Genomic DNA, 24,526 nt, shown 5'->3' on the forward strand with positions numbered 1-24,526 from the left:
GCACAGATATTCTCTTCCCTTATTAAAGATAATCCTATTCGAAACATTGTTATGTATTAAATGTGGGCACATCTTTTAATACATACTTGAACCCTGCTACAATATGAGGAATTAATCTATTATACTAAACCCAATCCTGTTGGTTAATTTTAAACATTAAATGTGGATACTTCTTGTAATAAAAATTTAAACATTGGTTCACTACGTGACATTGTATTCACTAGAGTCAACTCCCATTGGTTAATTTTCCCCTTTCTGTCTCTGCTTGTGCATGCAATATTTCTTGGGTGGCCTTTTTTTTTTTGGTGGAAAACGCCCACAAAACAGTACGGTAAACAATATTGTGCTCTGCTTGGTTAATTTTGAATGGGGCATCCTCCCTACCGTTGATATAATTTTATTCGGACATTAGTAAGAGTTAACAATCATTATTATTACTACATTAGAAATACGGTTAGTGAAAAATATGATGATTTCATAACTTTAGGAAGACATTATCAAACGTTATTGACACGGGCATGGGGTTACTGAGGCAGGAATAATGAGACCTTTGTAGGAAAATTTTATATTGGATAAATTAATCTTTTGGATCCCTATATATATACATATAGCTTTAACTTGATTGTAATTTAGTCCTTAAATGTTTATATAGATTAATTTAGTTTTGATTTGGCTACAACTCAGTTCATGAACTTTTAATCCTTATAATTTTGACTCAATTACAACTCGATTTATGAATTTTAACTTAATGCAGCTCAATCCTCATATTTTGCACTATTTAAAATATTGGTTCTTGAATTTTGGAAAAATAAAATCATATATAACATGAAGTTGAGGAACTAAAGTTTTAAATGATTAAAATTATAAGGATTGAATTGCAATGAATTAAAGTTTAAGGACTGATTTTTATTAACTATATGTCAAAACTACAAAGATTAAGTTTTACACTTGTTAAAATTTACGAATTGAATTAAAACCGAGTCAAAATTATAAAAACTAAAAGATTAACTTTCATTTTTGATGTTAGTTTATTCATATTAAAATTAAAGGTGACGAAGCCGAAGTTTTGTCAAATGAGAGGAAGAACTCGTGAAGGAACAAAGGACAATAGGAGAAATAATAGGAGGCAAGCTTTATTATATCTAATTGTTTCAAAAATACGAATGATATATTAATGATAAGATTCTTTTGTCTTCTTCAAGAATGATAAGCAGAATCGTGTCGCATGCGTTCCCTTTGTCAGTTAAAGTTAAAGATGCTTATGTAAAATTGTCCCCATGATACGAGAGTTTCAAACACTTAACCACCAATTAAGTTTCCTGTGCGTGTTTTTTATTATTAACAATTTTGTTATACAGTCCTTAGATTTCTAAAAATATTCCATAATTACCTTCCGACTAATTAGTCAAAGAGGACTGGAGGAGAAACAAATATTTGACAATTTATTTAGGAATAACTCGCTCACTGGTTTCATATAGTCTGTGCTATTCTCTTTGATCTCTAATATAGAAATTCATTGAGAGATTAAATTTAGTCTTAAATATAATACTTCAATTTATTTTATCTCTTATTTATAAATTTTTTCACAGACTATTAATATTAATTGCACATATTAAGAGGAGTTTCATCAAGATATAGTGTTATGGCAAATGATTAAAGAGGATACAATGACTAGTTCATACAGAGAAGTAGCTTAACTAATTTTTTTTAATATTTATAAATTAGTTGTCTAGCTCAAATTCTAAGTACCAAGAAAATATTTTTCAAAAAGGGAATTTTGGACATTGCAAAGTTCCGTCGCAAGTCTCCTACTTTTTGTGTAGTTGCAATATTTATGCCAATGCCTTGCAATATAGCGGTATATATAAAAACTATGCTATAAAAATAAGAAGTTATAAGTTGGATCCTGCTCATAATTTTAAATCGTTGGGTTGCCCTTATAATTAAAAAAATATTTTAATTTATGACAAATTTATTAACACCTCTCTAACATGAATAGTTAATATAATTAATTGGCCCGATGCAAAAGTGGGGAAGGAGAAGAGAAAAGCTCCAATTTTTGGTGTGAAGAAAAATAATTAATTAAAAGGATAGAACATGGGAAGAGGAAAGAATAAGGTTTGGTTGACAGGATTACATGTAGAGGATATATAGAGCCGCAACATGAAGAACCAAACTTGGTTTCAGCTTCGTTCCAACCAAGAATAGGTTGACAACTCACCTACCACCATATATATAACATAATTGTATTTGCAGCCAAACGAAGAAATTAAAGCAACATATTCTCTCTTTTAATTGAGACAATAATAATAAACCAGTTAGCTCAACAGTATAATCCTCTCTCTCTCTCTCTCTCTCTCTCTCTCTCTCTCCCCCCCCCTCTCTCTGTGTCACTATAAAATCGTTTGACCAACACATTAGAGTGACATTGAGAGATATATATACAGTAGCTAGAAATGTTACATCAACAAAGACATAAGCCAAAAGAGCGACCTTAAACGACCTAATTATTAGGAGTTCATGATTAATTTGCAATTAGCTAGGCCAGCTTTTTGAAGCAAAGCAAGTTTCAACCTGAAGCTTCATATGAGGAACGAGAGAAGGGGAGGGGGGTGGGGCTGCGCGCGCGCGCACACACACATAACGGCTGGATCGAAACCTTATTATTATGTTAAAGATTATGGATGCTTTTCAATGAAAAACTAGCTTTGGTGATGACTGCCTCGGAAAGGAGCTTTGATCAGACAATGCATGTGTGAACCATTTGATTTAATTAACTATAACCACTCCGCAAAATATATAATATAACCTTAACCATCGAAACTGTCGCACTGTTTCAATGAGTATTGAAATTTGCGATCCATTCCACCGTATAATGAACTTACCTTCACATAGATTCTTCTGCTAGCTACTATAATACAAGCTCTCCCATCAGAAATTGATACCATATATGATATACACATACATGCATGCATTAGGATATGTATATATGTTTGACGATGATCACAGCAGGCCAAGAAGAACAATAGAGAGAGAAGTTGCATTCAATGAATTAATAATCAACAACTGATCGAGAAAGTCTTACAAATCAACGCACAACACTACTACTTAGGCGAGAATTATAGTAACCTTATTCTCTTCGTCCTTGTTCTTCTTCTGTTTCCGATAACTACTCCTAGTAATAATACTACCACTACTACAACAAGAAGCTAAGTTTCAATTTCCACCTTCTTCATGTGGAAATCGAAATGTACTTGTTATTCTCAACTCTCACGAAATCAAACTCACCCAGAAGGATATATCATAATCATATCACAATCACAATTTACAGTCTCAATATTGATGGAGGTAGGAATTGATTAAACATACTATCTAATCATCATCATCATCGCCATCAAACTCGCACACAAAAGCTAAACAAAAGCAAGCAATATTATATCTCGGCTTGGTCTCGTACCTTGGACGTTTCGATAATGTCCCAAACCAAGTTTGAGAAATGGTGTCATCATCTTCAACATCATCGTCATTCATCAGTATGGAGGGCGACCTGTAGCCCAGAACGCTTCTGATGGCATCTGTATAGAATTCAGAAGATTCGGAGGCAGACCATGGAAAAGTGGAGCCGTTGCGTTTCCGTCCCCTAAAAGCTGTCCCGCTTGCTGTTGACCGCCACCTCCTGGCGACCCGATTCCGCCTTCGCCGCCGCCGCCTCCTTGAATCGGCATGGAGGGATCATCTTCTTCCAAAGGAAGCCTTTCATACGCAGCGTTACTGAACGATGCCGCCATGATCACCACTGGACCGGAAGCTATTAGTGTCCCAACCACGCTTCCTCCGACGACTTGCCCTTGTCCTCCTGCTAAATATATGGTTAATCCTGAAGCGGCCGGAGGAGCCGGCGGGGGTAAGAATGATCCGGCCAGTGACAATATCTCGAACCTTCCATGGAGAGTGACGACGGCTCCGGGAGAAGCTGGCTGCCGCAGAGTAACGTTCGTTACTGTGCCAGTCCCACTCATTATGCAAACCCCTCTCTGCCTCCGCCGTGCGAAGTTGGAGACGCTCTCGACGATGTCGCAGCCGTCGGCCACCTCCATGACGTGGGTTCTTAACGCGTTTGCGCTGTCGCGCGTGATAATAATAGGCGGCTTGGGTTTGTTCTTGGAGCCGGCAGGTCTTCCTCGAGGTCTTCTGGTGATTTCACCTTCGCCGGCGCCAGCCGCCGCCGCCATCTCTTTCCCCTCGCTGTTGCTGTTTTCTTCTCGATCCCTTTTCTGAGCGAGGTTGAGGCCGCCGCTGCTTCCGCTTTGCTCATCTTCTGTGTTTTGATGGAGAGAGTGAAATTGATGGTGTGGATGAAGATCCCTAGTGTGGAATGGAGGAGGAAGAGAATGAGGATGTGCTGTAATTGGGTCCATCAACGAATGCTTTTCTCTCAAATAAATTCAGACAGATCACTTTCTTCTTCTTCTCCTCCTTCTTCAGATCGATAATAAGCTTTCACAGTAGCTGCAGAATTCTGAATCAGAAGTAAACTAACAGTACATACAGTGGCGGTGCTATATAATATACATATATAGCTTCTGAGATTGTTTATCTTGGCTTGAGGATATAGTACCTCTCTGTGTGTGATCTTGTTGGTGTTGGAGGGAGAGAAATTGATGTGACTTTCTAGGGCATCAATCAATTAGAGAAGAACAAGTTGAACTGAATTTGCTTGAGCTGCTCTCCAAAGACGAAAGACACGTTAGCGCTTTGATGGAGAGAAAGTGATGAAAGAAAGAAACTAGAGAAAAAGAAGAGAGAGGAGGGTAGGTTTTGGAGTGTTTTCTCTCTTTATTTCAGCAAGTAGCTAGCTAGAGAGAGAGCTGGCTAGTGTTCGGATGGATCGGAGGGGTTAGGGTTTGATATTCAGCAAAATCGATCCAAAAAATTATTTTGGTTTTGATAAGACTGCGTGATTGTGGGCGGTGGATGGGTCCCACCAGTTTTCTCCCTCAAGAACATAAACGCACATACACTTGTATATGTTGAAATTTATCCTTCAAAAACACCCAAAAAAAAATTGTCAACTGTTAAAAATACGTACGTGCAATGATAAAAATATTTCTTTCTTTTTTTTAAATTAATTCAGTGAGTTGTTTCGTCTTTTTGATGGCTTTTAGGATGTAAGCAAGTTGTGTAGTTGATGAAGCAGGGAGATTATTATTGTCTGTTGCGTGTGACGCGTGTATAGAACATGGAATGATTCATATTGTAAAAGATGAGAAACCAAAGTACAGAGTTCTTATAAGTTTTGACCTTCCTTTTGTTTTATTGATAATTAGAGGCAAAAGCAAAGGTTTCCATACAAGCCTCATTACTGAGGTCGTCCTTCAGTTTCCCAAGTTTAACTCTCATATTTATACTCAGTCAAAAGTACTACAATAATCTCTACCCTATAGGAGACTTTGACCTTATTATATATACACATATATCCAGAAAGCAAGAAAACTCCATCCATATTTTCATTCTTAAAATCTTCCCCATCATTCTAAACTACTCCAGCTGAACTATATCATCGTCTGTTGTACAGCGCGTGTGTGTGTGTGTGTATGGTCAACTCTACTCTAATACTTGAAGCCAATTAAAAAGACCCAGAAGTCTATGAACTATATATATATAGCTTTTAACTGCGAAAGTTTTAGGAGACGATACATATGCTTATTAGGTTGTCTGCGTTTTATGAATTGCTTAACTGGGGTGAGATGAAGTTAGGGTAAGATGGATCATAGGTTGTAACCTAAAACTACATATATGTGGGAAGGTTTAAGGTATCTGTTAAATGTTGTTGTTGTTATGGTTTCTTTTTTTTCCTTTGTGGTTTTGGTGGTTAGCTAGGTGGGAATTGAATAAGCATAATGGATGAAATAGAAATGAAGGAACATATGGAGGGGGTGGTACAAGTATGGCAGATTTTATAAGTGAAAGCTCATAGCTGGCACATTTAAAACTGGGCTGTGTCAATCTGTCATACATATGTATGTATGGGGGAAGAGAGAGAGAGAGAGAGAGAGAGAGAGTTCAACTTTCTATGAAAGCCACATGCAGCAATTTGGAGTGGTCTGCAAATTCCATGTTTATATCCTCAAAGTCTAAGCTCTCAAGGGTTGAGGTCCACTCGCGGATACCACGACACGTGTCTCCTTGCCCGCTTCTTTCGGGTCTATTCCTGTCATCTTCATCTCTTTATTTTGCTACTTTCCTTTATACAGACTTCTACCTCTCTCTCTCTCATCTCTTCAAAATAATATTTCAGTACTGCAGAGTAAATAAACTAGTAGCTTCAGAAGAAATCCCACGGTGCAGGGGACAAGTATCCCAAGTTCTAAAGAAAAAGGAAACCGCACGTCCAAAAAAAAAAAAAAGAAGCATTAATTTCAGTCTTTGCATATATTGTAACCTAAGTCCTATGCAAGGCGCATATATATGAGTGAAGGAATGCAGCTTCGTGGTGATGGTTGGGGTAATCTTTTTCCCACTTAAAAGGACAAACACGGTTTGTTTAGAATAACTTGTAAATAGTTTATACACAGTTTTTTTACTGTGATTTATAAAATATGAGATAAGTACACGAGAGAAGTCTTGTCATATGAATCGTGAATCTAAACCAGCCTTAACTATATTGGAAAGATAGAAAGCAGATAAAGAAGTGAATGTTGGGGGGGGGGGGGAGAGAGAGGAGGGAAGCAAGTATTGTGGAGTGGGAAGAGCAGGAAAAGTGGGGAGGGCGATAGGGGCATAGCTGTAAGGTGCAAGTAGTTTGTCACACTCGCCAACTTCCCAATTGCCCCACCCACTTTCTCTCCTTTTTATAATACTACATTCCATATCATATATTTAAACATATCAATATCCATGCATTACATAATTAAGAATTTTAAATTCTTAATTTTACTTATTATATAGTGTCACAATATTCTGAATCTTAATTGTCTGAAAAAATAAGTGTTGATTATATATCTGGGAGGGGTATTTTTGGATATAAATATTGGTTATATTCAAAAATTTGTATTCGTTGAAACTGATATTTAAATAAAAAATGTGAAAATAAGATTGATTAGTAATGTGATAGTTGTTAGGAGAATAAAGAGAGGGATGTGGGGGAAGGAATTGGGATGAACGTGGAGAGGAACGAGAAAGAGAGAGAAGAGAGGAAAAGACGCGTGGTTAACGCTGACAAGCAGAGAAGCCACCCTGACGCCACCACCTCCCTCACTCTTTCTCCAATCTCTATGCCTTTCATGTTTATGTCTGCGTCTCTATGTGTGTGTGTGTTTTCCCCCGCTGAGCTTTCTCAATCCCTTTGGGTTTTTTTTAATGTACATGATAAATCACGAAAAATTCGCTAAAAAAATCTCCCACGCTAAAGATATCTAAACTTTGTCTAAAGACGGATAAGACGCAATCCAGGAATTGCAGTTCAATTATGTATAATTTTCTTTAATTACGTGTGAAATGAAAAACATTTACATCATGAGAGATTTTTCAATAATTTTTGGGTTATTTGGGTTGTTTTTGGTTTTGATCCCTCAAATTTTAAACACAAAGTTTTAGTCTTTGAAATTTAGTACGTTTGAAAATGTAAGTTTCCTTAGAAATGCAACAGTTTTAAAATATGTTAAAATGTCGTAAATTGCATAAAATTAGTGATGTGAACTCACTAGATGGCACCTATCTCAATTTTGCATTGATAACAGAGATAGGTCCTCAAAACACAGTTGTTTAGCTCCCTTTTTTCTTCTTTATTTGTCCAATGAGCTATTCACTATGCTGCTTATATTTTGAGAATTCATCCCCTTGATACAATCATTCTCTGCATTGTGTTTTGTAGCCCTATTCTTTTTTTCCTCTTATCCACACGAGATCCAATTATATGTCATCTGGTGATTTGACATAATTACTTTAACACCATTTATGATGCTTCAATAGATTTTAATACTATTACACCTCATAGACTATCGTTTTCAGAAGTATTGTAAGAGCTAAAAGCATGTCTTTAAAATTTGAGAGACCAAAACCAAAATCACTACAAAAAAATATGCTTTTAGTGACGGAATTTTTTATTTAGAGGCAGAATTAGTGACGGATTAGCAACGGAATTTGTTCCAATTAAATTCCATTGCTAATCCATCACTAATTCTTGATAGAAATTTCTCTTGCTAACCCAATTTTTGGAAAAATTAAAATGCCACGTGGCACCTCTACCAATCGCCACGTCATCACCGATGACCACCTCTACGTGTGCTGTCACCTCACCTCTGCCTATCACGTGTGCTCCTCAAAGTGACTTCTCCATGACTTGAACCTAAGACCTCCTCTGTGTGCGTGTGCGGCTTTACCAGTTGAGCTACAATGAACCTGTTGATTTATTATGTAAAATTATATATATAATATTATTTTACACAAACAATTATATATACATATATATTATTAATTTTAATCATAACTATTTTAATAAAAAATAATTTTTAAATATTTGTTTTACTATTTGTTTTATAATGTTTTATTTTTTAAAAAATATTTTTAATATAATTTTAATTTCTAATTACACTAATTTTGAATTTTAAATCATAAATAATTTTTTTATAAATATTTTTTAAATTTATTTTTAATTAACATTGATAAGATATAAAATTTAATTATATATGTATTATATTACATTATATTATATTATCTATATGTGTTTTATATATTTGAAGAAAATCATTTACAATTAGCCAAAAAAATCTTGTTATTCAAAAAATAACTACTATAATAAAATCTAATAAATTATTCTATATAAAAAATTAAATGATTTGAATAGATTATGATATTCTCCTACTTGTATATATATCCTATGTAATTCATTTTCTTAATATTCTTTGTATATACCATTTGTTTTTTGTATTGGATACCAAAATCAATCTATATCATGGGTATTAATTATATCATTATTAAATTTTATTGTTCAATGATTGAAATTCGAAATTCACTTCAATATTAGTTTGTCTTCATATAAATTTATTTTTTGGTTTTGAATTTCTATCATATACTATATATTTCAATATATTGTACATATGATAAAATTATTTCTTTCTTATATCATGATCAGTTTGTATAAGAAAGTTGTTAATATTCTTATTATATTTTTTAATTATTATTAATAATCAAGAGGAATTTATTTTAACAAAATATAAACAAGTTTTCTAAGAAATTGTCTTTCTATTTTCAGTATATCATGACATGAATGATGATATCTTCATTAACGCCAACTCCACAAATATATCAATTTATTTTATAATTAAAAATATTTTTAAATCATTATATTCTTAATTGTTATTATATAACTTTTTGTAAGATTATAATTTAAAATAATAAAATTTAAAATTAGTGACGGATTAGTAATGGAATTGTGACGGAATAGAATTAGTGACAAAAACTTTTGTGACAAACAATTTAGTGACGAAAATTTCTGACGGAAAAAATTTCATCACTAATCCCGTCGTTAAATATTTATTAACGAATTTTTTGACAAATTAGCGACAAAATTTAGTGACGGACAGAAATTCCGTAACTAATTAGTGACCGAAAAATTCCGTCACTAATCCATCAAAAAAATTAGTGATGGAATTTTGCATCGTAATTTTGTTAGAAATTAGCGACGGAATTTGTTTTCGTCGCAAAGTTTGTCAAAAATTAGTGACGGAATTTGTTTCCGTTGCTAATTAACTGTTTTTTTGTAGTGAATGGATCCAAATTTTATGGACCAAAAATTATATTAACCCATAATATTTTCATAAATTATATCTAGAGTATATGTACAACTTAATTCAAGACACTTGTGCTCTGTTTTTTTTTTTTTTTACTTTTGAATTTATATTCTTCAAAAGGCTTCTTTTTTTTCAAAAAAAAAATAGAAGTAGCTATGTTGACCAATGTTATTTGATAAATTTAGGGTTTTCTTTTTTGAAAATGCATGGAAGCACTCCCGAACAGATAGCATTAACATGCACATGTAGTTCTGCTTATGTGCGCAATAAAATATAGAAATATCTTTTATGTTGTGAAAATAAATAAATATGAAATTTTTTCCAAAAGCAACACCAGGATGAACAGGGGGCAGAAACTGACTCAATTTCACCATCCACTTTGCCTCTTGGCCCTAAAACCCATGCATTTCCAAAGATGCTCTCTCTCTCTCTCTCTCTCTCTCTCTCTCTCTCTCTCTCTCTCTCTCTCTCTCTCTCTCTCTCTCTCGCCTGACCTGAGACACACGCATGCTTCCTTTCAACTTCAAGTTTTTATTCTTCAATTCACCTCAACTCTATTCCTTTAAACCCAATTAATTAATATTACTTTCGATCCTAATTATAAGAGCTAATTGATAATTTAAAGAGATTAAGAAAAGAAGTTAAGTTAGTTATTTGTAATAAATATGTGTTGTCTTTCTTAAAATATCCTTTCTAATCAATTATATTGGCTAGCACTACCATTGATAGAAAGACTACCTTGAAAAAAATGCATAAATATGAGAGATAAAGTGAATTGAGTCCTTATATTTAGGATCAAAATAAAAATCAAGTAAAGTCTTGTATTAAGGACCGAGGTAGTAATACACGCGCGCTCACTTACCCTACTCTTTCGTTCAAACTCTCTCTTCTGTTCTTTCTATTCACATGAATGAATATTAATGTATGTTATTTATCTAGAGAGAGAGACAGAGAGACAGGAGAGTAGGAAAACAACAACAGTTAAACAGTGAATTTCATACCTGTTAGTCACAAAGCATATAATAATCATACTCTGTTTTGTATATATCTCTCTCTCTCTAAATGTTTTCATGGTGAATAATGCAGAATCTGAAGGCTTAATCTCTCTCTCTCTCTCTTTTGCCCATTTCGCAAAAAACGTAGGGTTAGGTAATTAGATACTGATATATAAACGACAAGATATAATATAGCTTATTGCTATCCAGTTTTACTGTTACGATTTTCCCAAACTAATTGGGTCAAATGGTAGCTTTTTTTCCTCCGTTCACACTTTGACCCAAAGTTTCTGTGAAGCAAGTGGATTAAAATATGATTGGCAAACAAAGAGATATATATATATATATATATACATATTTATTTCCATCATCATGTGGGGCACAAAGTCTTCATTAATAATGAAAACCAGCAAGTTCATTTGCCCCAATCACAATCACATACAGATATATATATATATATATATATATATATGCCTCAGTTAGTTTTTTTCCACATAATGACAAAACTATATATGAATGTATATATCCCTACCAAGCCTCAAATCAAGGCTCTACTGTTGACATTGACCTATCCCATCTCTATAATCTATATGGCTAGCTTAATTTTAATATCCGACTTCTACATATATATATATATATATATATATTCTCTTTATAAGACTATGAACTTGCACAAGATTCTCATTGGTTCAGAGAGAGTTCATCTGTGTGATTTAAGAACTTTGACAGAAGATTATTTTTAAGTTTGAAAGTGAATGCCTTTTCTTTCACCAGTGTGTGAGACTGGATATAATATTATATACATATATATATATATATATAGTTTCTTCTTTAGAAAGTGCAAGCACATATATGGTGACCGTTAAGTTTAGAACCAACTGTAATATTTACAACTTTTTGTTGAACTTTCTTCAGACATTAATATGGGTGTGTGTATATATATATGTACATGCTAGGTAATAAGCCGTGTTTTTAATAAATTAAAGAGTCATAACAAGCCTTGACTCTCCTAAAGGAACGTATAAGATTGTCTCCAGGCTCTCTCTGAGATCTCTTGGCAATTAAAACAATTAGTGGAATGTTTGTAAACATTTCAGATCCACGGCCTTAAAAATTTTGAAAGGAACTGCATAAGAAAGGTTCCAAGGTTGAAAAAGTAATTCGATTTCTTGAAAGTAAGATCAAAAATTTGAACCTTGTTAATGAAAAAAATTGTTTTAAGAAAGTAATTATCTTCAATAATTGAGCCTATTAACAAACTTGAATTCTACTCCAATATAATAATACTAAGGCTAAAATATATATTTGGTCATCTAACTTTGTACAAAATTTCAATTTGGTCCCTTAACTTTAAAAAACATACATTTGGTCCTTTAACCCTAAAATTATTAAGCTTTAATGATGATTTTTTATAACAATCATAGATGTTTTGAAAATTAAAATTAATATGTTAGCATTTGAGAATGTTTTGTCAATATTTAAGATCTTAATGTTATCATTTTAGGGTTAAAGGACTAAAAATATACTTTTTAAAGTTAAGGGATCAAATTAAAACCTTATACAAAGTTAAAGGACCATATGTATGCTTTAGCCTAATAATAAATACTCTATTGACAGATTAATTAAGGAAGCCAAATAAATCAGTTAACTATTACAAATGTGATCTATGATCTCCCTGAAATACTCATATAAAATATTTGATTATATATTATTTTATAACTTGGGTGAATTAGTTTAGAAAAAACATAAATATGAGAGATTAAATGAATTAGGATATTACATTTAAAATCAAATTTAATCCTCCAAATATTTATATATTTAAGATTAAATCTAATCAACCAGCCAGTGTTATATTTTGCTTTATAGTTTCATAAAAAAATTTGTGTCTCGCATTCACATTTGAAAATATTCTGCTATTTTATGCACGTTTATATTTTAGTTTTGTTCTCATCTTATAGTACTATATACAAAGTTAAGCTTTTTATTTTAAACCCATCTTAAAACTCTAATCAAACGTTTTTTTTTTAATTTTATCCGAACAAAAACATAACAGATCAAAAACTCGAGACAATCAGCCCTAAATGGTGATCATTGCATTTCTTTCATAGTGAATTGAACCAATTGATAGGGATATTGCAACCCTAGAGATTCCTGATTAATTATAATTAATTAAATAATTATTTGTTTTTCATCCTAATTAGCATCAATAAGTGGGTCCCTCAACACTGTTTAGACTTTCAGAAGATCGAAAGGATATAGTCAATTTGTCTGTTTCGAAGTTGCAAGCAGAAGCCAGCTTTGGTTTCATTCATTCAAAGTCGTCGTACCATACCCAACGTTGCGTTCACGGGTTCTAATTAATCTCAAGCAAATTAAATAATTAAATAATTATTTAATTAGGCACATAATATGCCACTATCTTGTCGTTATAGTGAATTAATTACTCCCACTAATTAAGACCTTAAATTCAGCATAACAATGATACATTGGATTTGAACGTACTGTCATGTTCTGTCGTTTCGTAAATCCACATCTAAATCATGGTCTCCAACATATATATAAGGGATTTATATTATTTATACTTTCAATTAATTAATAAAAATTTAGAATTGTTGAATTTGCTTTGTGGAGAGATTTTCATATGAGAATTTGAGCAATTCTTGTGTGATGTGTGGTCCTGAATAGTGAATAACACTGATCATTTTGAAAAACCAGAAAGATATGTAAAAACAAACCCGTAAAATGGGGCCTTAAAAATCCAACTAATAAATGTCTCATTGACTTGGGATGGATCACGACCCATATGTGTAGGGTCCCAGCTGGTAACATGTATAGGCTCCCTGAAGAAGGATCTGAATTTTCTCAATAATAAATTTAAATAAAATCTTTCGCTAAATTTAAAAAGATAGAGAGAAAGACATAAATAAAATAATTAGTTAATGAATTACGAATATAATTCTTTCATGATAACTATATATTTTGATTTCTCAACACCAATGATTAGCTTATATTCCATCCGTTTTAAGTCTTTTGTTGTTGCATATAATGATAAAATCATTAATTAATGTAAAAAAATTGAGGCACGCATGGTTAGAAAAGATAATAAATTAAAATAAGTAAACAATAATAGTTTAATCTGAAAAACATAAAACAACCATGAACAGGAGAAGTATTTGACTATTGTCGAGTTTTGGATGAGAGTTGCGCTTCAAGCCGAATTTTTCCCTCAATAGTCCTTAACCTATATCTTATTTATTTCCACTCAATTGAACCATCATTAAGTAGATTTTTCGCTCTCCTTTCAAATTTAATTACACTTAAATTTAACAGTATTTATATAAACTCCTTTAATTTGCTCTTTTTTATAAGGTAGAGAGAATTGTTTTCTTTTTAATAGAGTATAATCCACCTCGTTAAATTTATTACATTTTATCCTTAATTTATTGTTTTGTAGGCTATGATTTTCTTGAAAGAGAAAATGACAGGAAAATAACAAATGAATTTCATAATGCCAAAAACATCTTCTAAATTTGAGAAATCCCAATTTAGTCGCAATTTACTAATTTGGCATTTATAAATTTATTAAAATGACCATATTGCTCTTCATTTTATTTATTGTTTTTAAAAAACAAAGTCCCAGCTGGCCGACTGGTCACTGGAGCTCCGACGACCGGCCGACAATTAGTTGCCGGAACCCTAGTGGTCAGAAACAATTGTTTTGAAAAGTTTTACAATTTTAATATGATGGTTAACAACTTTTATAACACTATCAACAACTTTAGTATAGTAGTTAACAACAGATTTTCTGTGAAATTCAACAATTAGTCACCAGAGCTCTAGCAGCCGAAAACAATTTTTTTGAAAATTTTTACAATTTCAGTATAATGGTTAACAACTTTTATAATGCTATTAATAATTTCAGTATAACAATTAACAACAGGTTTTTCAGGAAATTTAACAATTGGTCGCCAGAGCTCCGGCGGCCGAAAACAATTTTTTTGAAAATTTTTACAACTTCAGTATAATGGTTAATAACTTCTGTAACGGTATTAACAATAGGTTTTTTAAGAAATTCAAAAAGTAGTATTTTTACAATTTCAGTAATATCGTTAACAAATTTTATAACTCTATTAGCAACTTAGGTATAGCATTTAACAATAGGTTTTTTTAAAAATTCAAAAAAGGCATTTTTACAACTTTAGCAACTATATTTTTTATTTAAAATTTTTGCAATTTCAGTATAACGGCTATCAAATTTTGTAATGTTATTAACAACTTCAATATAGCAGTTAATAACAGGTTTTTTGAAAATTCAAAAAGTAACATTTTTACAATTTTAGTAATGCCATTAACAAGTTCGGTAATTCTATTAGCAATTTCAGTATAGCATTTAACAATAGGTTTTTTTAAAAATTAAAAAAAACGCATTTTTATAACTTTAACAACTACTTTTTTTAAAAAAAATTTTACAACTTCAGTATAACGGTTAACAACTTTTGTAACACTATTAACAACTCGGTTTAGCAGTTAACAACAGGGTTTAGGGTTTAGGGTTTAGCAGTTAACAACAGGTTTTTCAGAAAATTCAAAAAGTAGCATTTTTACAACTTCAGTAATATCGTTAACAAACTCAAAAACTGTTGTTAACCGCTATACTAAGTTGCTAATAGCATTACAAAAGTTGTTAATCATTATACTGAAGTTATAAAAATTTTCAAAAAAAATTGTTTCCGGCCATCAGAGCTCTGACGACCAATTGTTAAATTTTTTGAAAAACCTATTGTTAACTACTATATTGAAATTGTTAATAGTGTTACAAAAGTTGTTAACCGTTATATTAAAATTGTAAAAACTTTCAAAAAAATAGTTTCCGACCGTCAGAGCTCCAGCGACCAATTGTTGAATTTTCTGAAAAACCTATTGTTAACCACTATACTGAAGTTATTAATAGCATTACAAAAGTTGTTAACTATTATATTGAAATTGTAAAAAATTTTAAAAAAATTATTTCAGACTACCAGAGCTCCGGTGACTGGCAGGCTAGTGGAGACTTTGGTCTTTTTAAAAACAATAAATAAAATAAAGGGCAATATGGTCATTTTAGTAAATTTATAAATGCCAAATTAGTCACTTGTGACTAAATTGAGATTTTTCAAATTCAGGAGATGTTTTTGGCATTATGAAGTTCATTTATCATTTTTCTGTCATTTTCCCTTCTTGAAAAGTATGCACATATATATAAATTATGCATGGGTGAAATTGAAACATTATTAAATTGCAAGATATAGTTAATTAGGTTTAAGATTTTTTTTTCCTTCGAAACATGTTAGAAGTATTTTATAAATAAGACCAAAGTGACTTCTTTTAATTCTAAATATAAGATCTTTTTAACAAATTTACAGATTTTTTGAAATTAAAAGTAGTTCATATGGTTATTTGTAATTAATATGCAAAGAACTTGTGACACTTTTTAAAAATATTCCTGCCATTTAATAATTAATTAGAATTTAATAAGCAGAGATCACAAAGCCCTAATAAATAAGGGTATTATGAAAAATACAATAACTAGTAGAGAAGACAAGAGAATATGGGACTTTATATTTGGGATAAATAATCAAAACTATCAAACAAATCTTATATTGTTGGCAAAAAAGAAATAGAATTTATGTCTAAGATTAGAAGGGATATATTGAAGGAGGATAAATTAAAGGGTGTTGATAATGGATGTGTTTGGATTAGTATTGGTAAAACTGACTTTTATTCTATTTAACTTTTGTAAACATAAATTATAATAAAAGTCAGTTAGTGTAATGTGATTTATGTTTAGATTAACATTTATAAAAAGTTAGTCTAAAAAGTTGAAACTTGTTTAGATGGATAATGAAAAAATAAGTTTAGATATAAAATAATAAAAAAAATAAATTTTATTAAATAATACTACCTCTGGTCTTTAATATAATATCAATTTATAATAATGACAAATTAGTTTAAAAAATAACTATAAATATTTTAAGATAATTTTTTAATTTTTTAATCTCTTCATATAAGTAAATTAAATCTTATATTAAGGGTCGGAAGTACTACATATATACATAATGTGATAGTTTTAAGAGGAATATTAAAATTAAAAATTATAAAAATAATTTAATCTTTTTTCTGGCAAACATTTATCTTTTATTTTACTAAAATAATATGATCCCACTTTTTTTATGTTTCTCTCTCTTCTTTTTTTAATCAAACGAATGCACCTCACAGTAAAAGTTATCAAAAGTTGTGATGACTTTTGAGTCAAGTCAATTGTTCTTCCGATCCTAAATATAAAATTATTTTATAATGTAATTTATATTATAAAAAGGATCTTATATTTAAAAGTAAAAGAGTAAAAACCAAATGGTTTTTCTCCTCTATGGCGCGTTCAACGTCTCATACCACTAATCCAAACACATGAAGAGTTTGGAAATTAAAAATATTGAAGTGGGTGTGATAGATGATACGCAATGTATTTGAGGCTGAAATTGAAGGTGGTTGGCGCCAAATTCAATTTTTCGTCGAGGGAGGACTGAAGAATCAAGATCACATGGGAGTGATTAAATTAAAGTTAATGCTTCTCATTGCATTAATTTAATGTCAGATTCCCATGAGAAAGCGACAAATTAGTGTACACATGTGACTGGAGGCTTCTGATTGGAATCAATTTTTGGTCGTCGCTCTAATTAATTCTTGCAAGTCCTAATTCACTTGTCTCATCATCTCACTATAGATGAGATGGAATACTTTGAAGGAAGAATCCAGGAGAAAAAAATTTGAAATTACCAAACCTCAAATCATACATTTCAATAAAAATATGTTGATATTTACAAATTAAATGTAGTGAAAACCTATTAATTAAGATATAGAAACCAACCCTGATTTGAAATTTAAATTTCAAACTTTTTTTTTTGGTGAGATGTTTTCTACTTTTAAACTTTAGGTACTCCCCCAGTTTACAATATATAGCTCTGGTCCTATTTACAATTAAGGCGCCGAGAGAGTTTTTTTTTTATCCGATTAATTAGTCACATCAGTAAATTTTTTTCATATATATATATATATATTTTACCACTAAATTTTTTCATATATACGATTATATCTTTCATTTATTGTTCATGATAATATGCCATTAAAATATAAAGCATATATTAAACGGGGGATAAAATTAAAAAAATTATTATATTTTAAGATAAAATTAATAAAATTTAATTTTCTTTTTGTTCCCATGAAGCATATTAAAAGTGTTTTACAAATAGCACTAAAGAAGTACCACTCTGATCAATATAAGTCACTTATAATTTATTCTCACATACCAAAAAATGTATTAAATTGAGACAATTTTTCAAATTTGCCCTTATTGAATTTTTTCTTCCTATCTCAAGTCTCCACATTTTCAGATCATTCTTACCTCTCCTTTCTTTCTTTCTTTTCAACAAAAACCAAATAGAGATAAAACTGGAACATGATCATTAATAACTCTACAAATAACTTCTATTCTCCTAGTCCTATTATAAGGCACTTTTAGCATATTTCATGTAGATTAAGAAAAATCTTAAATTGCATTAACTCTCCATTAAAATACAATAATTTTTTAACCTTACCCTTATTTAACATATATACCTTTTAAAAAATAATTATTTATACTATAATAAACGAAGGACAAAATAACACATTTATGTTAACAATTTAATGAAATGACTTATAAATAGAATAAAAAAATTTCTCTCTGCCTTATAAATAAGTTCAGAAAAATATTTGGGACCGAACTTTTCAACAAGTAACCTGTAATAGGGACTGAAGTGGCAAGTCAGGTTTTTAATCTTGGTTTGGTTTAAAATATAATTCCCATTTGATATTCAGAGTATTTCAAATTTGCCACAAAATACCCAAACTCGAACCCGGAATAATATTACGAAGGCCCAATTAATGGTCAGAAAGGACTGGAGTAGAACAGAATGATGGGCTGAGTTTGTTTTTCGGCCATCGGAATGATGGGGCGATAAAGAATAAAATAAATTGGAATGATAACAACTATGGGTAAGCTTTTACAAGAACCCAAAATTATCAATTTTTAAGAAATAATGATTATTATGGGAGAGATTATTCAAATGTTATGAAAAAAAAATAGGAGAGACTATTCTCATAGTTAACATAAACCAAACATTATATTAGAAGCTTATTATGTTGGAATATATGATTGCTATTATGGAAAAGTTAATCCTAGGTAGTTAAAGCAAACGAGACCTAAATATCAAGATGACCTTTTTTTCTCCTGAGAACTGGTATCTTTTTATTAGAAGTAATTCTGTTTGAGATACTATTTAATACTAAGTGTTAGCACTTCTCTCAATGAGTATTCCAATCTTAGTTCTCCACGTTGTGAAAGATTAGCCACTCTTACTAGACCATATCTCTGTTGGTTATTTACTTTTTGTTTATATTATTCAATTGTAATTTTTTTAATTATGAGATATTAGGCAAGCCCATTAATGAAACAAGGTTAGCACCAGGCCTAGGAACGGGTTCATCTATCTGGGATTGTAGGGCCATGTACTCATTTTCTTGGAAGATCATGAGAGCTACATTTTTTCATGACTAACTCAAAATTGCTCCAATTAAAACAGAGGCATGTTAGTTTTTATTCTTTAGTTATTTTATTATTTTAATTACTACTTCCGGTTATAAAAGTTAGATAATTAATTTATGAATATTAAAAAATATTTAAATTAGTTATTTATAATAATTAGGTGCTGTATTTTTTAAAATATCCTTGTCAATCATGTGCATTGAAAACTACCATTTAATGAAAACTCTTTAATATGTGCAATCACTATAAGGATTATTTTGAAGAAAAATGAATAAAAATAAAAGATAAAGTGGATTGAAATTTTACATCTAGGACCAAAATAAATTTTCATCTAACTCTTATATTAAGAATTGCAAGACCAGAGGTAGTAATTTCATAGTTTTGTGGCCCATGGTATTTGCAAGGAAATCAATTTAAATAATATACTGCAATATATGTGTATTTTAAAATAAATTTGCTTCTCTCTTTCTCTTCTCTTTGTTCTGGGGTGATGAATTTAGATTACTTTTTTAACCTAGTTAGTTCTTCTTCTTCTTCTTCTTTTTTAACCTCTTGTGCATTCTCCTATGTCAACTTCTTTTACTATTAGTATCATTTTGCTTTATTACCAAAAGAAATATATGTAATATAATACTAGTTTCGATCCTTAATATAAAAGTTAGATATTAATTTATAAATATTAAGAAGAATAGTTAAGTTAGTTACTCGTAATAAATGATGTAGTCTTCCTTAAAGTACCCTTATTAATCATGTTCATTGGAATTACCTTTTGATGAAAACCCTTTAACATGTGCAATTACTATAGGAATTACTTGGAGGTAAAATAGATAAAAATGAGAGATAAAGTGAATTAAAATATTACATTTAGTACCAAATTAATTTCACAACTAGCTTTTACATTAAAAATTGAAGATAGTATATAGTATACATAAATAGAAGTACTATTATCAAATTTTTTGTGGAAGATAATGTTAAATAATTTATTTTTATTTCTAAAAGGGGCGTTGAGTATTGTCGTGTGTGAGTATATTATTCATTATGCTAGATCTATTTCTTAATTTAAGAGTTAGTTAAGAGTTATATTTGGTTATAAATATAAGATCTTAATCCACTTTATCTTGTAAATTTATAATTTTTTTCTAAAATATTCCTAGTGATGGTAAATAGTTCCACTAAGAGATAGTTCCAATACATATTATTAAAGATGGTAGCTTAGGAAAATAACACATATTATTGACCAACTTAACTAATTTCTTTAATATCCTCAAATTAATTATCTAGTTATTATATATATATGGGCTAAAGTGTAATTTTAACAACAAAGTTTACCTTAAGGGGCATTGGGCACCATAATATTTATTTGGGTGCAAAAATATACGTAAAGTTGTCAAAAAGGGGCATTTGACACCAGGCCGTTAATGTCCATTAATTTACTGTCAAAGGGGCCCACAAATTAGTTTTAATGTGCATTTTTAACAACAAAGTTTACATCAAGGGGCACTAGGCACCATGAAGTGCACTTGGGTGTTAAAATATGTATGAACTTTCTATAAGGGAAAAAAATAACAAAATTCTTCAACTCCCATAGATGCCCATTAATTTTATTCTTTTGGATCCCACCAAATGCTATATTTTCTCTTCATTAATTTTCACTTCCAAGTCGATTCATCTTTCTCTCATCATAATCAATATGCACACTCTTTTTGTCATGTCATTTTCTCCGCCTCCAAGCCTTTATATGTATTTACGCAAAACAACAACTTTCCCTTCTAGGATAAGAGGTTCATTGTTAGCACCCAAGTATTACCTCCAGTTCTTAATATAGGATACAATAGACTAATTTGAGAAGATTTAAAAAATTAAAATAAATTACTTTAAAGTATTATATTTATCATTTTTCTCCAAATTAATTTACTTGCCTTATAAATTAATATATAATCAAATAATGCATATAAATATTTTAGAGAGATAATGTACTATATGCTATATTTAAGTAATTGTTTTGCTTCTTTAACTTTTTTTTAAAAAAATTTGTCCATGACACTAAGGAGAATAGGAAGTAGGAATGAGTGGAGAGAAGAAGTGATATTTAATGAGACCCAAAAAAAAAAATTAATGGATATTTATAGGAGTTGGACAATTTTGTTTTTTTCTCTCTTTTAGAAAGGTCATGTATATTTTTGCATCCAAGTAAACTTTATAGTGCCTAATGCCCATTGATGTAAACTTTGATGTTAAAAATACACCTTAAAATTGACTTCGTGGGCCTCTCTAACGGTAAATTAACGGACGTTAACGGTGTGGTGCCAGATGCCCCCTTTGATAACTTCAAGTATATTTTTACACCTAAATAAACTTTATAGTGCCCAATACCCCTTAGGATAAACCTTGTTGTTAAAATTGCATCTTAACCCTATATATATATATATATATATATATTAAAGACTAGAGGTAGTACGTATTAGAATAATTTCTTTTTCTATTGAAAAGAATAATTTATTTAGAGAGAAGTGGGATATTATTTGTGATGGTGAGTAAGAATAATTTACTAAATCATAAGTGAAACCTTCTTTACCCCTCAAACACTTCCCTTCTCTATTCACAGATCCCTTTCTAAAAGCATTGAAAATCTTGTTGAGATAGACTATCTTCTTGAAGATACTAAAATTCAGGAAACAAATCTACCTCTTCTCAGTCCTTACAACCTCTATCATCGTACCAATCGTGTCTCTAGAAATGTCAGAAATCTGATTTCCGCCAAACGGTCTCATGTGGAAGAAGTTGTTCAAACTACCAATCTAGAAAACTATGGTCTTCATGCCACCTCTTTTGAGCAATATATTACTATTGACATAGCCCAGCCTTTAATTGACGAATAGAAGGTTCAGGATCATACTCATCTCCATGTTGGCGCTGTACATCTCATTCTTACACTTCACAGGAGAAAAGGGATTTCAGCCATAGCTAAAATTGCTTTAGTTGATACTACATATACTTCTTATAGTAATGCTCTGATTGGTGCCATCTTAATCACTCTTAGCAGTGGTAGTGTCATTCTTACCATGGCTCCAGATTTCAACATAAAACTCTCAAATCCAACTTTGATGGATTGATTAAAGGTCCATCCAAATAGTTGGAGTAGATTAGGACCCCAAAGCTATTGTAGTAACTCTTCATCATCAGATTATCTACGGGCTCTAGAATCATGCTCTTGATCTTCATTTTCCAAATTCCACTAAAGATGCGCTTTATGTGGTCTCTGAATGAGCTGATGATACTTCCATCATCCAGATTTCCCGACAGATCCATAAAGAAGAACTTGCTTAGGTAATGCCTCTTGAATGGATCACCAATTATGAAAAGAAATTTCATGGTGTTTAAAGGGATGTCCACACTTCCACTCCCCTAAAGATAAAAAGCCTTCTTGACGACACAGTTAAATCTATTTTCTTAAAGCCAGGGCAAGAAGGTTCTTCTGTACCTTTTGGACAAATTTTGTCAATTATCCCAGCCTACACTCCATCGAAGCGAGACCCTCCAATTGCTTGGGTAGATCAAAATATCAAACCATGTTATGTGTCTCACATAAATGGTCTTCTTATCTGGGATTATACACTAGAAGAATGTGATCCTGATTGTGATTATGATGCACCTTAGTGGTGGGAAGCATTAGATGATGAAGATGAACCTGGATGGTCTTATCCCATCAGATATGTAGCAGAGAAGAAAAAGGAGAAGAAAATCCATGCATCTCTTTGTTCTAACAAAAATTATAGTCATCATAATGAAGATGATAATCATGGTCCAAAACAACGGGCTAGAAATTGGAAAGTTCCTATTCCTACTGTTTCTTCTAGTGAATTGTCATTGTATGATTTACTTAAAGAAAAATGTCATCAAGATCTCCTTCTTAAACAAAGGCCAGACCTAGTGATCCCTGTCATCCAACAACCCATCCCGTGCAAAGCAATGATAGATCCTTTTGAGCAAGATTTTCCTTTGCTTGAAAGAAGAACCAATAAAGAAACTAGGGGTGTTCACGGGACGGGATGGGACTGGGACAGGCCTGTCCAGGTCAATAGGAACGGGACAAGACTTTTGTCCCGTGTCTCATCCCCTCCCGGTTCTGTCCCGGTCTCGATGGGACGGGGACGGAACCAGGACAAGACAGGGATGTCCTGTCTCTCTTTTTTTTCCCCTTCTTCAGACTGGACTTTTTTTGTTAGGCCTGACATGTTTCCTTCTTTTTTTTTGGCCTTATTTTGCTTTGAGGCAATTTTTTCTCTATGATTATAAATTGGGCCTTCGTATCAAATGTACAAAAACTCCTCTCAACTAAAATCACAATATATTGAATTAATATTAACTGTGCATGAATTTCCTGCCCCTCTGGTACTGAATTTTCGAAAATAAGTAAACTGTATACATGTTATGAATAGCAAAATCTCTGTGGATAAATTCTTTGCATAAATTTTTCCTTAATCTCAGAGACACAAAAAGGATCCTTAATTATCTCTAGCCTCGTCTATAAATGGAGAAGGAAAAAATCAAAGCAATGCATTTGCATGAGACCAAATAAAAACGATGATAAAGAAATTGTTGATGGTGCACATCCCGCCATTCTTTTCTTTTTCTTATGAAATAGGATGCTTCTATTCCAATTAGTTGAAATAAACACAATCCCAAGCGAGCTATGCATTAGTCATCACAAGGCTTTTAATATTTTGAACTACCTAAGCAATCCAAGAAGAACACAATACACAATAATAATCTGCAATCCAAGCAAAACAATCCACTATAACAATCCGCAAGCACCAGAATTACCTTGGTGATTGTCAAAGGGCAAGGAAAGAGACTCGAAGCTGTAAACAAACTCGAAGAAGAAGGTGAGGCTGCAGGAGAGAGTCATCGAAGAGTCACCGGAACGCGTCAAAGCACTGGCTCAAGAAAAAATCCCTGAGAATGTCATGAGAGGGCACGAGCTAGCGATCTACGGATTAGAGAATGCACACGCGAGACTCTAAGACCAGAGGGAGATCTGTAGGAGACGAAAACAGGAGCTACAATGGGCTCGTGTCGTGGGGAAGGAAAGCCGACCTGAGGAAGTCTGAAGGCGGGTCTCC

General features: G+C 31.6%; 1 protein-coding gene across 2 annotated transcripts; it reads right to left on the reverse strand.

The window, feature by feature from the left end:
* Nucleotides 1-3,021: 3,021 nt before the first annotated feature.
* On the reverse strand, nucleotides 3,022-4,800 carry LOC114741244 (AT-hook motif nuclear-localized protein 24-like). 2 transcript variants are annotated; one of them, XM_028929506.1, is made up of 2 exons: nucleotides 4,619-4,800; nucleotides 3,022-4,509 (listed from the first exon to the last, which is right to left on the reverse strand). In XM_028929506.1, the coding sequence occupies exon 2, from the start codon at nucleotides 4,416-4,418 to the stop codon at nucleotides 3,531-3,533; it is 888 nt and encodes a 295-aa protein (XP_028785339.1). In that variant the 5' UTR covers nucleotides 4,419-4,509; nucleotides 4,619-4,800; the 3' UTR covers nucleotides 3,022-3,530. The 2 variants fall into 2 exon arrangements, with proteins under 2 accessions (XP_028785339.1, XP_028785332.1); XM_028929499.1 differs by having other exon boundaries at nucleotides 3,022-4,519.
* Between the last annotated feature and the right edge of the window lie 19,726 nt (nucleotides 4,801-24,526).

The sequence above is a fragment of the Neltuma alba genome, unplaced genomic scaffold, assembly GCF_004799145.2.
Source record: "Neltuma alba isolate B1F8T4 unplaced genomic scaffold, ASM479914v2 tig00000609_pilon, whole genome shotgun sequence".
In the NCBI taxonomy this organism is placed as follows: Eukaryota; Viridiplantae; Streptophyta; class Magnoliopsida; order Fabales; family Fabaceae; genus Neltuma; species Neltuma alba.